Source organism: Anomalospiza imberbis, chromosome 23 (assembly GCF_031753505.1).
Source record: "Anomalospiza imberbis isolate Cuckoo-Finch-1a 21T00152 chromosome 23, ASM3175350v1, whole genome shotgun sequence".
NCBI classification, from domain to species: Eukaryota; Metazoa; Chordata; class Aves; order Passeriformes; family Viduidae; genus Anomalospiza; species Anomalospiza imberbis.
In genome coordinates this window covers 96335-107677 of record NC_089703.1, presented here as the reverse complement: position 1 = coordinate 107677, position 11343 = coordinate 96335, and the positions used below count along the sequence as shown (strand labels likewise).

The 11343-nt window shown below is 49.6% G+C and overlaps 1 protein-coding gene across 1 annotated transcript; it reads right to left on the bottom strand.

Moving 5' to 3' along the window:
* Window positions 1-5722: 5722 nt before the first annotated feature.
* On the bottom strand, window positions 5723-7771 carry HIPK4 (homeodomain interacting protein kinase 4). The gene is made up of 2 exons (XM_068171376.1): window positions 6228-7771; window positions 5723-6057 (listed from the first exon to the last, which is right to left on the bottom strand). The coding sequence occupies exon 1, from the start codon at window positions 7661-7663 to the stop codon at window positions 6491-6493; it is 1173 nt and encodes a 390-aa protein (XP_068027477.1). The 5' UTR covers window positions 7664-7771; the 3' UTR covers window positions 5723-6057; window positions 6228-6490.
* Window positions 7772-11343: the final 3572 nt, after the last annotated feature.

The following is an 11343-nucleotide window of genomic DNA, read 5'->3' as shown; positions in this document are numbered from 1 at the left end:
CTGAGGGTGAAAAACTACTCAGAAAGGGACATGCAAGAAACAACAGACAGGGTTTTTTAAAATTTGTTTAACTCAAGACTTCCTATATGAACACTCCCCTGTGACGCAGAAAGGTGGGAGCTTTGTACACCTGTATTGAAAGAGCATGCAGCGATCTCAGGGAAAAAGAATTCTCAGGAACAGTGTCTCCAGGGCTCCTGGATCAGAGGCTCAGCTCTCCTGTGTGTGGCTCATGTTCTCCCAAGTGCAACATCCAGGGAGAGATGTCTCTGCAAGAGAGACAGGGAAACCAAGCGACTGCAAACATGGACACTAACAGTCCCCTTCAACAGGGTTGTTTGGTTAAGCAGGTGGGTTTCCACCCTTTCTACTCCTTCTTTTGGTGAAGAAATTGGTTTCCTGGCAGACTTGAGCAGTGGAGTTTGATTAAAAAACACAACACTTCACCTTGAAGATGATTCTGCAGTGTCTCACACAGGCTGCCGTTCATATATCTTCTGCCCCATTTCTCAGGTATCCCAGAAATCAGTTTCTAAGGCAAAACCAAGACGAACATTTAGGCATTTCTTATCACAGAAAGTATAAAGCACCAGCTCCCAAGCCTGCTGCGAAGCTCACTCCAAAATGAGGAAAGCTTCGTCTTCGAGCTCCACTGCTGGTGCTCGGGACTGCTGTACCCTCTAGCAACGTAGTCCAGTGAGAAGCATATTGGGAGTAGGGGATGTGAGCAGGAGCAGGGTCCAGATGAGCATCCAAGTGCAGGGATCTTCCTTGGTACCAGTCATGTTCTGGTGACCTGTGTAAAAGTCACTTCTTCAGCAGCCTCAGAGAAAGGGAACAATACTTTACAATAGAATTACCAAGATAAATGATTTTATTATTTAGCTACATGTATTGCATCTGCATAAACCAGTTCTTTGTGCCTTGTCCTCTTACCTTCTCAGGTACACATGACATCAGAAAACACCTTTGCAAATAATGTAAAACTTGCAATACAAGCCAGTTTACTGCTCTTCCCCATCATCTGCTCAACCAACAGTGTCTCTCTCCAGGTCCTGCACATTATGAGTGGCCTCAGTTTCCACTTTCCATCTTTTTCATCTCCTTCTTTGTCTTCTCCTGTCTCCTTGGGTTCTCCTCTCTGCTGGGCACTCTTCTCGGTCACTCCCTGACCTCCCAATGCTTTTCACTGTAATTGTGCTGGTAGATGTTGCCTAAAAGCACTATCCCGGCTTGGTGATCTGCACATTTTCCTCTTCACTTGCTGCTGTTTGATGCATTTTTTGATCTCATGAGCCCTTATGCCCTGGTTCCCTCCTCCTGTTAAACCCAGTTCCTGCAAGAGGAGTGACAAGTCAGTGTCTCCTCCATGGTGCTGTCTCCTCTTTGGTGCCTTACCTGTGTGCCTCTCACCTGGACAGCTGGTGGGAACCATCACAGCGCCTCCCGGTAGAGGCTTGTCTCAGGGTGTGGAACATGGTTCCTGAAGGAGAAGAGTGAAACTCACAGTAATGCCTCGGCAATGTCCTGCTGGTAGAGCTGATTGGAAGGCAGCTCTCTAGGCTGCCAGTGAAGCAAGTTGGCATCAAGTCCCAAGGCTGGTTCAGGGATGCTCTTGAGTAAAAGTGACACATTCTCAGCTCCATGGCTTCTATGGGCAAGCCACGTCAGTGCTTCACCACCCTCACAGGGAAGAATTTCTTCCCAGTGTCCCATCTAACCCTGCCAGATATCAGTATGATGCCATTCTCCCTTTTCTTGTCACACCAGCTTGTCCCAAATCCCTCTCCCACTCTTCTGGAGTCCTTTAGGCACTGGAACGGGCTCTAAGATCTCCCTAGAGCCTTCTCTTCTCTGGGCTCAACATCCCTGGCTCTTAGTCTGTCTCCAGAGCAGAGCTGCTCTGAGCAGTTCCATGGCCTCTGGTCTGCAGGTCCACATCCCTCTGTGCTGGAGAACCCAGAGCTGGAGGCTGCACTTCAGGTGGGGTCCTGTCTGAGCGAAGAAGAGGGGCAGAACCCCCTCTCACCTGCTGCCCATGCTGTGGGAATCAGCCCAGGACACAGTTAGGTTTTGGGCTGCCAGTGCACATGGCCAGCTTATGTCCAGCCTCTCACCAGCATCCCACATCCTTTTTGACAGGGCTACTCTCAATCTCTTTATCCCACAGCCTGTATTGATACTGAGTGTTACAATGACCCATGTACAGCACCTGCACTTGGTCTTGTTGAACCTCATAAAGTTCCTATCAGCCCACTGATTGAGCCTGTTCAAGTCCCTCTGGATGGCCCTGTTCTCTAGGCGTCTCACCCACACTGCTCAGCTTGGTGTCATCTGCCAATGTGCTGAGGGTGCACTTGATCCCACTGTCTGTTTCATTCATGAGGATATTGAATAGTACTGGTGCCAGTACAGATCCCTGAGGGACACCCATTGTCACAGATGTCCATCAGTACTCAGCCATCTGTCTATCCTTTCATCTGTCCTTTTGTCCTTCTGTCTGTCCATCCATCCAGGCAACTTAGCATCTGTCCACTCTCCCATCTATCCTATGGCCATCCATCTCACCATCCTTCCCTTTGGCCTGGCTGTCCCTGCTCTCTCCATCTGTCCAGCCATCTACCTATGAGAGACTGGAATGTTTATGGTTAAAGACTCAAAACAATTGTGCCACATCTGAAGTGTTACACTATACAGTGTAGAACTCCTGCTCCAAGGCAGGTACCTGGGTGTTCCCACCAAGCCTGGGCATTTATTAAACTACGATTGTTGTATTTTACAGGCTTCCTCCACCCCTGATAGATCAAGACTGTGAACATCATTTTGACCAACTTACATGAAAATTGCAACAACCAGGTTTTGTCGCTGGACCTGCTTGTGGGTGATAACTATATTCTGTTCTTATCCTTTCTCTTTTTCCTTATAAATTTTCTTTAATGTTATTTTTATGCTTTTATATTACTGATAGGAAAGGTGAATGCTAATGTCTTTACAAACAATTCCATGGGCGTGGATATGGGTATTAATGTCTTTGAAATGAGTCTTAATGTCTCTACTAACTTTCAGCCACAGGTTTGTTACAGAACCCAGACTGTTTGACTCCTGAAATGGCAAATGGGTCTGCAAAAGTCTGAGTTTCTGAACTTGGGCCAAAACTATATGTTTAAGGGGGGAATATGTGGTAGGTGGTTCGGGAAGGCTGTATGTTCCTAGTACCTCAGCCAATGGGTAAAGGAAGAGGGTAACATGCGGCTGGGAGTTTAGGATACAAGGAGGCTGTGCCCTCCAAAAATCTGAGAGACAAAACCCAGCGGGCCCCAGTGGACTCTCTCCCTTTATTCAAATAAAGTTGCAGGACTCCTCTGTCTTCTTTATGGACACTGGCTTTTCTTTGTGTGATTTTCTGCCCGTTACTATAGATAATAACCAAAACAGCTACATTTTAAAACTTGCTAAAAACCTTATTCTACCTTAATGTTCTAAAGTTTGCAAACAAAAGTTTGTTCTTGAACTTCCTGGGTATTTTGTTGTTTCTCCCACACACTGCCCAAAGTAAATCAAAAAACCTTCTCCTAAACTCTCCAAGAAGACCGGGGCATGACACCACCCCAGCCAGTCATCCAGCTGTGCATCTATCCCTCATCCTGGCTATCCCTGTTGTCCATCTCTCCAGCCATCCAACCCAAACATTATTTCATCTGGCCATTCATCCATCCATCTGTCCAGATAATCCCTGCCATCAGTCTCCCTGGCCTGGCCATCTCTGCTGTCTGTCCATATGGCCTATGGCTGGCCAATCCTGCTGTCTGTCCATCCTTACGTCCATCCTTCCATCCGTCCATCCATCCATCCATCCATCCATCCATCCATCCATCCATCCATCCATCCATCCATCCATCCCCCCAGTGGAGAGAGGGAGGTGTTTATCCATCCATCTATCCCTGGCCCCCACCTCCTCAAGAAGCCTTCTCCACCCAATTTCCCCCGTGATCCTGAAGGGGACGAGCTGGACAATGACTATCCCTGCTGCAAGAACAAGGGCAAAGTGATACCTTGCAGGGGAGCAGAGAGGGACAGGTGAGAATCCCCACCTCCCCCAGGCATAGGATGGGGATGAAGAAGATGATGGATACCATTCTGGAGGAGCAGGACAACCCCTACATGTGTGACAGGAGTTTGTGGGGAGATGAACCCCCAAAATTGACCCCCACCAGCACAAGTATGACGGCATGATTGGGAGATGAGGAGCTGGGATAAAAGTGTGGATGGGGACTCAGAACCCAGCTTGGGAGGGTTCCAGACCCCATTTGGAGATCACAGGAGTGCTGGGGGGGTGGGTGTGTCTCTGTCCTACTGGGGGTCTTGGCTTCTTTTAGGGGGCCTCATGTGCCATGGAGTGGTTCCCTGTCCTCATTTTGGGGGTCCCACGGGTGGTGTGGGGACATTTGCCCCTTGCTGCATTTGTGGGTACTATGTGGGGATATTGGTGAAGGGTGTCCTGAATGCCTGTGTCACCTCCACTCTGGATTTTGGTTGGGGTCAACGCTTCTGGCTGAGTCGCCACCAGCTGCTGCTGACAGTGGCTTTGGGGTGGTTCTTGGCTTGTTTTGTCCTTCTCCAAAAATCATCTTGTAGGAATATCCGACTGGTCTTTGGACTACTTTGTGCAGCAAGCAAGCTCAGTACTGGTGGTGAAGCTCAGGGAGAGTGGAGATGGTGGTGGCCATGTCATGCCATCAGCACCACCCAAGAGCAGCCACAGGCAGTTTGTAAGGAGGCAATGCCAAGTGCTGGGAGAGCCTCTGTGGCTCCATTCAAGGCCAAGGAATAGACCACTGAGGAACCACTGGGTCTGGCTGTGCTGAATCTGGCTTCCAACTCCAGTTTGGGGAATGTCATAGGGTGAGTAGACAAGCCTTTCCAGTTTAAATTTAAGAAATTACCCTGGCCCACAAGTTCTAAGGATAGCACATTAAGTCTATTTATAAAATGAGTTATTTATTAAACAGACAGGAGATAACATGAAAGATTTTAATCAGAGTTACTTACTACTCAGTATAAAATTAAAGGAACTACTAGGAGATCGTAAAGAACAGTGCACAATATCAAGGTACCTATATTAAAGCTAGTAAAATAAATAGTACTCATTAGGAGTCAAATGTAACTTACTACCAAGATGATGATAATGTACAGAGTTCTTTTACTGAGCCTCCAGAGGAGTAATTGGAAAGCAGGCATCCATGTTATGGGGAGAAACTACACACATTTCCAGAAAAATGTGCAGATTTTTGCTTTGTGAAAGTAGCTTTTATAATTTGTGAAGTGAGGTGTCTGTCAGTCAGAAATCCAGCTTATCTTGCCAAATTTCACTTCAACAATAAGGTGTTTAGTGGCAGTTGGGAGATGCCAGACTAATGTTAACCCCATGGCACCAAAATAATTCATACAAGACAACTTGCCCTGTTTGAGTTATCTGACCAGTTAACAAGCTCCAGATAAGTTTTGTGGGGTGTGAAATGCCCTGCTACAGGAGAAAAAACAGAAAACCCATTTTTTCTGGAGTATGTGTTGTTGTTGAGCCTGGGGATGAGGGTCCTTCATGCTGCGATGGTGAAAAGTGACAGGCCTTTGCCAAGTGCTCTGCCAGCCCAGGTGAGAACCTGGGGCACCCTTCAAGTCTTGGCAGTACCAAACTCCCCTGGCAAATAATCATTTGAAATGCTCAGTTTTTGGCAAAACTATTTATTGAGGGGTCAATGTGAGAAGCATAGCCGGTAGCATCTGGCACAGTATGTTCTGTTGCAGCTCTGATTGTGGTCTCCACCAGCAAGGCGCTGGGTTTTAGTGGTTGGGGTGCTTGAGGGTGAGGAAGAAGAAGGTCTCTTGCAAACTCTGGACTGCAAGGGTTGCTGTGGGGTCTCAGTGGTTCTGGGACTGCCACTGGCTCTGTGGTAGGAGGAGTGTGCTGAGTACTGCAGGGGCGTACCCAGCCCAGCCTCTGGAGGCCATTCTCCAAATCCCTGGAGGAGTGGGGTTGCGCCACATCACCAGAGCTCTCTGTGGCGGGGAACAGGGAGGAAAGCATGGGGAGGGCGTGAGTGTTACCTCCTTTTTCGTGGGAACCTCAGGCACCTGGAGATATGTGGCACCAGGAAACCCAAGTACGTATGGGACCCCAAGCACCCTTTGTCCCAGAGTGCCCTTGCCCAGGAGCCCCTTCCCTGTACCTTGGCACATGATGGGCTGTAGCATCTTCCAGGCAGGTTCTGTTCCATGATGCCACTGACTGGGCTGCCATACCAGTGGCTGTACCGTTTCATTTTGCTGGGAGACCGCAGCACAGCCAAGTGACCCTCGGTGGGCTCCATCTGAGGACACCGGTGATGCTGACAGTACTGGCTTCCACAGTGGGTGAGACTGGGGGCTTGACAGACATCCTGCTGACGCTTGTCACCAGTGTCCCCAGCTGGCTCAGCCAGGCTGAGCCCATCTATCTGGGCAGTGGCCTTCTGGATGCAGGGATGAAGGCACCTTTCTCTGTGCCTGGGAAGATCTCGGCTATGCTGGAATCCTTACAGGATGCCCTCAGGTCTTCCTGACTGAGCTGGTAGTAGTGGGTGGCCTCAAAGCTGACCTTCACCTCCTGCATGGAGATGAAGGGATGATGAAGGGCAGCACTGGGTCTGATTCGCTCACGCAAGTCCCAAGTGAGCATCCTCTTGACCAGCTCCACCATCCTGTACAGATCACAGTGCTTGGCTAGCTCCTCCTGATCAGGATCAGGCATCAGGCAGACATTAACCACTGCCAACTGGTCCAGTGAGGAAAAGATATGCTCCCTCCTCTCCATTGGCTCTGCCATCACCTTCCCTGGTGGTTTGAGCTGCCAGGTACCAGTGGAACATGGCACATGTTGGAAGAAGGACCGTGTCTTCTGGGCAGCGCAGAGCAGCTCATCCTGGGGTAGTCCCAAGGTGGAGCAGATGCAGCATACCTGGTCATATTCATAATTTCCAGGGTAGAGTGGCCAACCCAAGTGAAGCTCGGCCATCACGCAGCCCAAAGACCAGATGTCCACCTTCTCGCAGAAGGGCAACCCCAGCAAGATCTCTAGTGCCCGGTAGAATCGGGTTTGGATGTAGGGCTCCTGGACATGGCAGACTTCAGGGAAGAGGATAGCTGAGCCAAAGTCAACAAGCTTGATGCAGAATAGATAGCGTGCATGGTCCACCAGCATGATGTTCTCTGGCTTAAGGTCAGCATGGATGATGGAGAGTTCCTTCAGCTTGACCAGTGCCACCAGCACCTGTGCTGTGATGGTATGGATGTGTTGGACTGGCAGCGGTGAGAAGTTGTTCTGCTTTTGGAAGTCAAAGAGGTTTTGCTGCAGCAGCTCAAAGACCAGGTAGGTCCAGACCGTGTCACTGAAGGACTCGAGGAAATCGATGATGTGAGAGTCCTTTGTGTCCCCCTCCCGCAAAGCCTGCAGCAGCCTCAGTTCATTCTTCACTATTTGGCCATCATGATCACAGTTCTTCAGGATTTTGATGGCCACCATCTCCCCAGTGCTCCTGCACTGCCCCTGGATCACCTGTCCAAAAGTCCCCTTCCCCACCATGGCCATTATGTCATAGCACTCTGCACCTACCACTAGTGTCTCCATAGTGGGTTGGCTCTTCACCAGGGGCTCAGGATACTCCAGCTCAGCACCTAGAGGGGACTGGAGACACCTAACTGTCCCAATCCAGCCTCACAGCACTGTAGGTTCCAACATCACCATGACAACATATGATGTCACAACAGAAGCAACCTGGGTGGAGGAACCCCCTGAAACCAACAGTGGCACCCCCAAATCCAGCCCTGCTGTCCCCAAATCCATCCACAAACCTAATAACACATCCCTGGTTTCCCCAGAATGGATCCCAGCCTCCTGAAAACTCATTTTCAACCCCCTAACCCCTTTCCCTGGTCCACCAAAACCCATCCAATCCCCTCAAGATCCTCAATTACCCAAAACCCATCCAAGGCTCCCAAAACCTCTCCCTAGTCTCCCAAACCCATCTAAGCACTCCATGATACATCCCCAACCCCCAAATCTCCAGCCCAACATAACCCACCCAGGCCCCCCAAACCAAGCCCTAGCCCCTTGAAATCCACTTTTGTTTCCCTAAAACACAGCCCAACTCCCCCTCTTACTGCCAGCCCCAGTGTCACCAGAGGACACAAGGAAAAACAACGCACCACAGCTTTGGTCACCATGAAGAGACTAATTTATTTCCTCTGACTCCAATCATTTATAGTTCTCAAAAGGTGCCAGTGGATTGGAAGGTGAACGTGCCACCTCTCCAACGACACTGGACAAACTACCAGTCTATCAAATTTTTCCGTCTCTATGAAAGAATGCAAAACAATAGGTTGTTTACAAAAAGTTGCATGAGAAAGTTCTCTATAAGAATGTAAATTCAGAAGGCTTTAGAAAATCCTAAGAAATCAGGGTGACATCTCACCCTTCTCAGTTTAAAAAAAAAAAAAAAAAAAAAGAAAAATGAACAATGTTCAGTGTCCATTCATGGAGGAATCATCAGAGTGATCACTCGCGTTGTCTGCATCCGAGTCATCACTCAGCGATTCACCCACTTGATGCCTTTCAGGTTGGTCATGGTTTCCATGTTGCCCATTGGCCGGATTCTGTCTCTGCGGTCGCAGGTCAGGGCGAACACACTTCGAAGGTACCCAGCGTGCCCCAGTATCTGTGGACACACAAGCATACCCACGCCCCGAAGCGATAAGGTCATAAGGACCTTCCCACTGTTTGGTGACTAAATTCTGCACTCAAACCTTTGCTCGAAGCTGATGTGCCTCGTCCACAGCCTGCAACGAGAAATGATGGTTCAAAATGACAGGGTTATTTGAGTTCTGTTGCATCGTAAGATGATTGATGGTGTACAATGCTTTTTCCAACCGACTGTGCGGAGTTTCACCCTGCATTCCCCTTTTCTGTTTTTGAAGAACCCACTTCAGGGTACCATGAGCGCGTTCTACAATAGCTTGACCAGTTGGAGAATGAGGGATACCAAACTTGTGTGTCACACCCCACAACTGCAGGAACTGCCGCACCTTTTGCGATGCGTAAGCAGGACCATTGTCGGTTTTCACAGCAGAAGGTACCCCCAGGACGGCAAAAGCCTGCCGCCAGTGGGCAATGACATCGCAGACCTTCTCTCCAGTGTGAGTAGAAGCCCACATTGCAGAGGAGAACGTGTCCACCGTGAAATGCACATACTTAAGCCGGCCAAACTCGGCAATCTGGGTGACATCAGTCTGCCAAAGCTCCAAAGCCCTTAAGGCCTCTGGGGTTTACCCCTGCTGGTAAAGGCGGAGCAAGCGCATGGCAGTCATCACAGGACTCGACAATGTCCCGAGCCTCCGTTGGCGTCAGCTGAAACTGCTTCTGCAAGGTATGTGCGTTCTGATGGAAAAACCCATGCGATGCCTTGGCCTGTGCGAGTGTATCAGGCTGAGGTGCTACCCACGCTGGGTTAGCTAACCGGTCAGCCCTCGTGTTACCTTCTGCCACAAATCCTGGCAAGCTGGTGTGACTCCTCACATGCAAAACATAAAATGGATGAACCCGGGCCTGAATGGCACACCACAATGTCTTCAGTAAATGAAACAAGGCAGGATTACTGACCTCCTTCAACACTGAATGACCCAATCGCTGTGCAATGTCAGCCACATAGGCGGAATCCGTGACCAAATTGAAAGGTTCCTGGGAAAATCTCTCAAATGCCATAACAGCAGCCCTTAATTCAACCAATTGGGCTGATCCATCCTGATGACCTTCCAGAACCTGCCATTCAGATCCATCCTGCCAGGTAGCAATGGGCTTTCCAGTCTTCCCCCAGCCATCAGTAAAGACGGTGGGCCCTTGCACGGGTTCCTGACTATTTTTGGGCCGCAAAGAAATTTGCCTGGATTTCGCCACCTGCAGTAGCTTGTGGCTGGGCAGATGATAAGTGATCTGCCCTGAAAAGTTTTCCAGAGCACATTGCAGGGATACGCTGTGTGCAAGGCTCCAGTCAAAATCCTCCCGGGATACCAGGAGTATGATCTTTGCGGGATCCGCGCCCATCAATTGCAAACACCGTTGCCGGCATTTGATTATCAAGCGAGCAAGCAACTCAGCCAATTCAGTTGCCATCTTCTGCGGCCGATGGGGCAGGAAAACCCATTCCAAGATGTGCAAAGGATCAGACCATTTGTCACTCCACTGGCCAATGATACCTGTGGGATGCGTATCTGGAGTGGTAACGAATACAGTGACATCAACAGAGAAATCAATGCGATAAACTTGGCGGGCAGAAACAGCCCGCTGAACCTCCTCCATCACCTGACGTGCCTCAGGGGTCAACGTGCGAGGCGACTTTAGATCAGAGTCTCCTTTCAACAAATCATACAGAGGAGACAGCTGTGCGTCAGTTAGTCCCAGGTACGGACGTAACCAAGTGATGACACCCATCAACTTCTGGGCATCATTCAGTGTCTTCACCGAATGCACAAATTGCACCTCCTGGTGTTGGATTGTCTGTTCCAGAATTTTGACCCCCAAATACTTCCAAGGAGGTTGTTGCTGAACCTTTTCTGGAGCCACCTGCAGTCCATGCTCATGCAAAGCATCGAGCAACCGAGGCTGAATCCTCAGCAGCTCATCCTGGGTGGAAGCAGCCACCAAAATGTCGTCCATATAATGATACAGACGTGCACCAGGAAAGTGCTTGCGAACTCCAGACAAGGCACAAGCCACATGCCATTGACATATGGCAGGGGAATTACGCATACCCTGGGCAAGACTCTCCATTGATATCGCTGTGCGGGCTCAGCATTGTCAATTGCTGGCACCGAAAAGGCAAATTTCGGTCTGTCATCGGGATGCAAAGGAATTGTAAAAAAAAATCCTTCAAATCCACGATGAAGATTGGCCAATCTGCAGGAAGCATGGCAGGCGACAGCATGCCTGCCTGCAAAGTTCCCATACTTTCCATCATGGCATTGACCTTTCGGACGTCTTGTAACAACCTCCATTTCCCAGATTTCTTCTTGATGCAGAAAACAGGAGTGTTCCAGGGTCTGGTAGAAGGCTCCACATGACCCTGGTCCAACTGCTCCTGCACCAAATCTTGAAGGGCGTTTAATTTATCGTGAGGGACGGGCCACTGGTTCTCCCAAACAGGTGTGTCCACCAGCCACCGTATAGGAGGCGTGGGACACTCTGCGCCCTTCGTCGCAGTGGCCCCCATCAAAAACCCGTCCCGATGCGCACCCCCCATGCAGACAGAACATCCC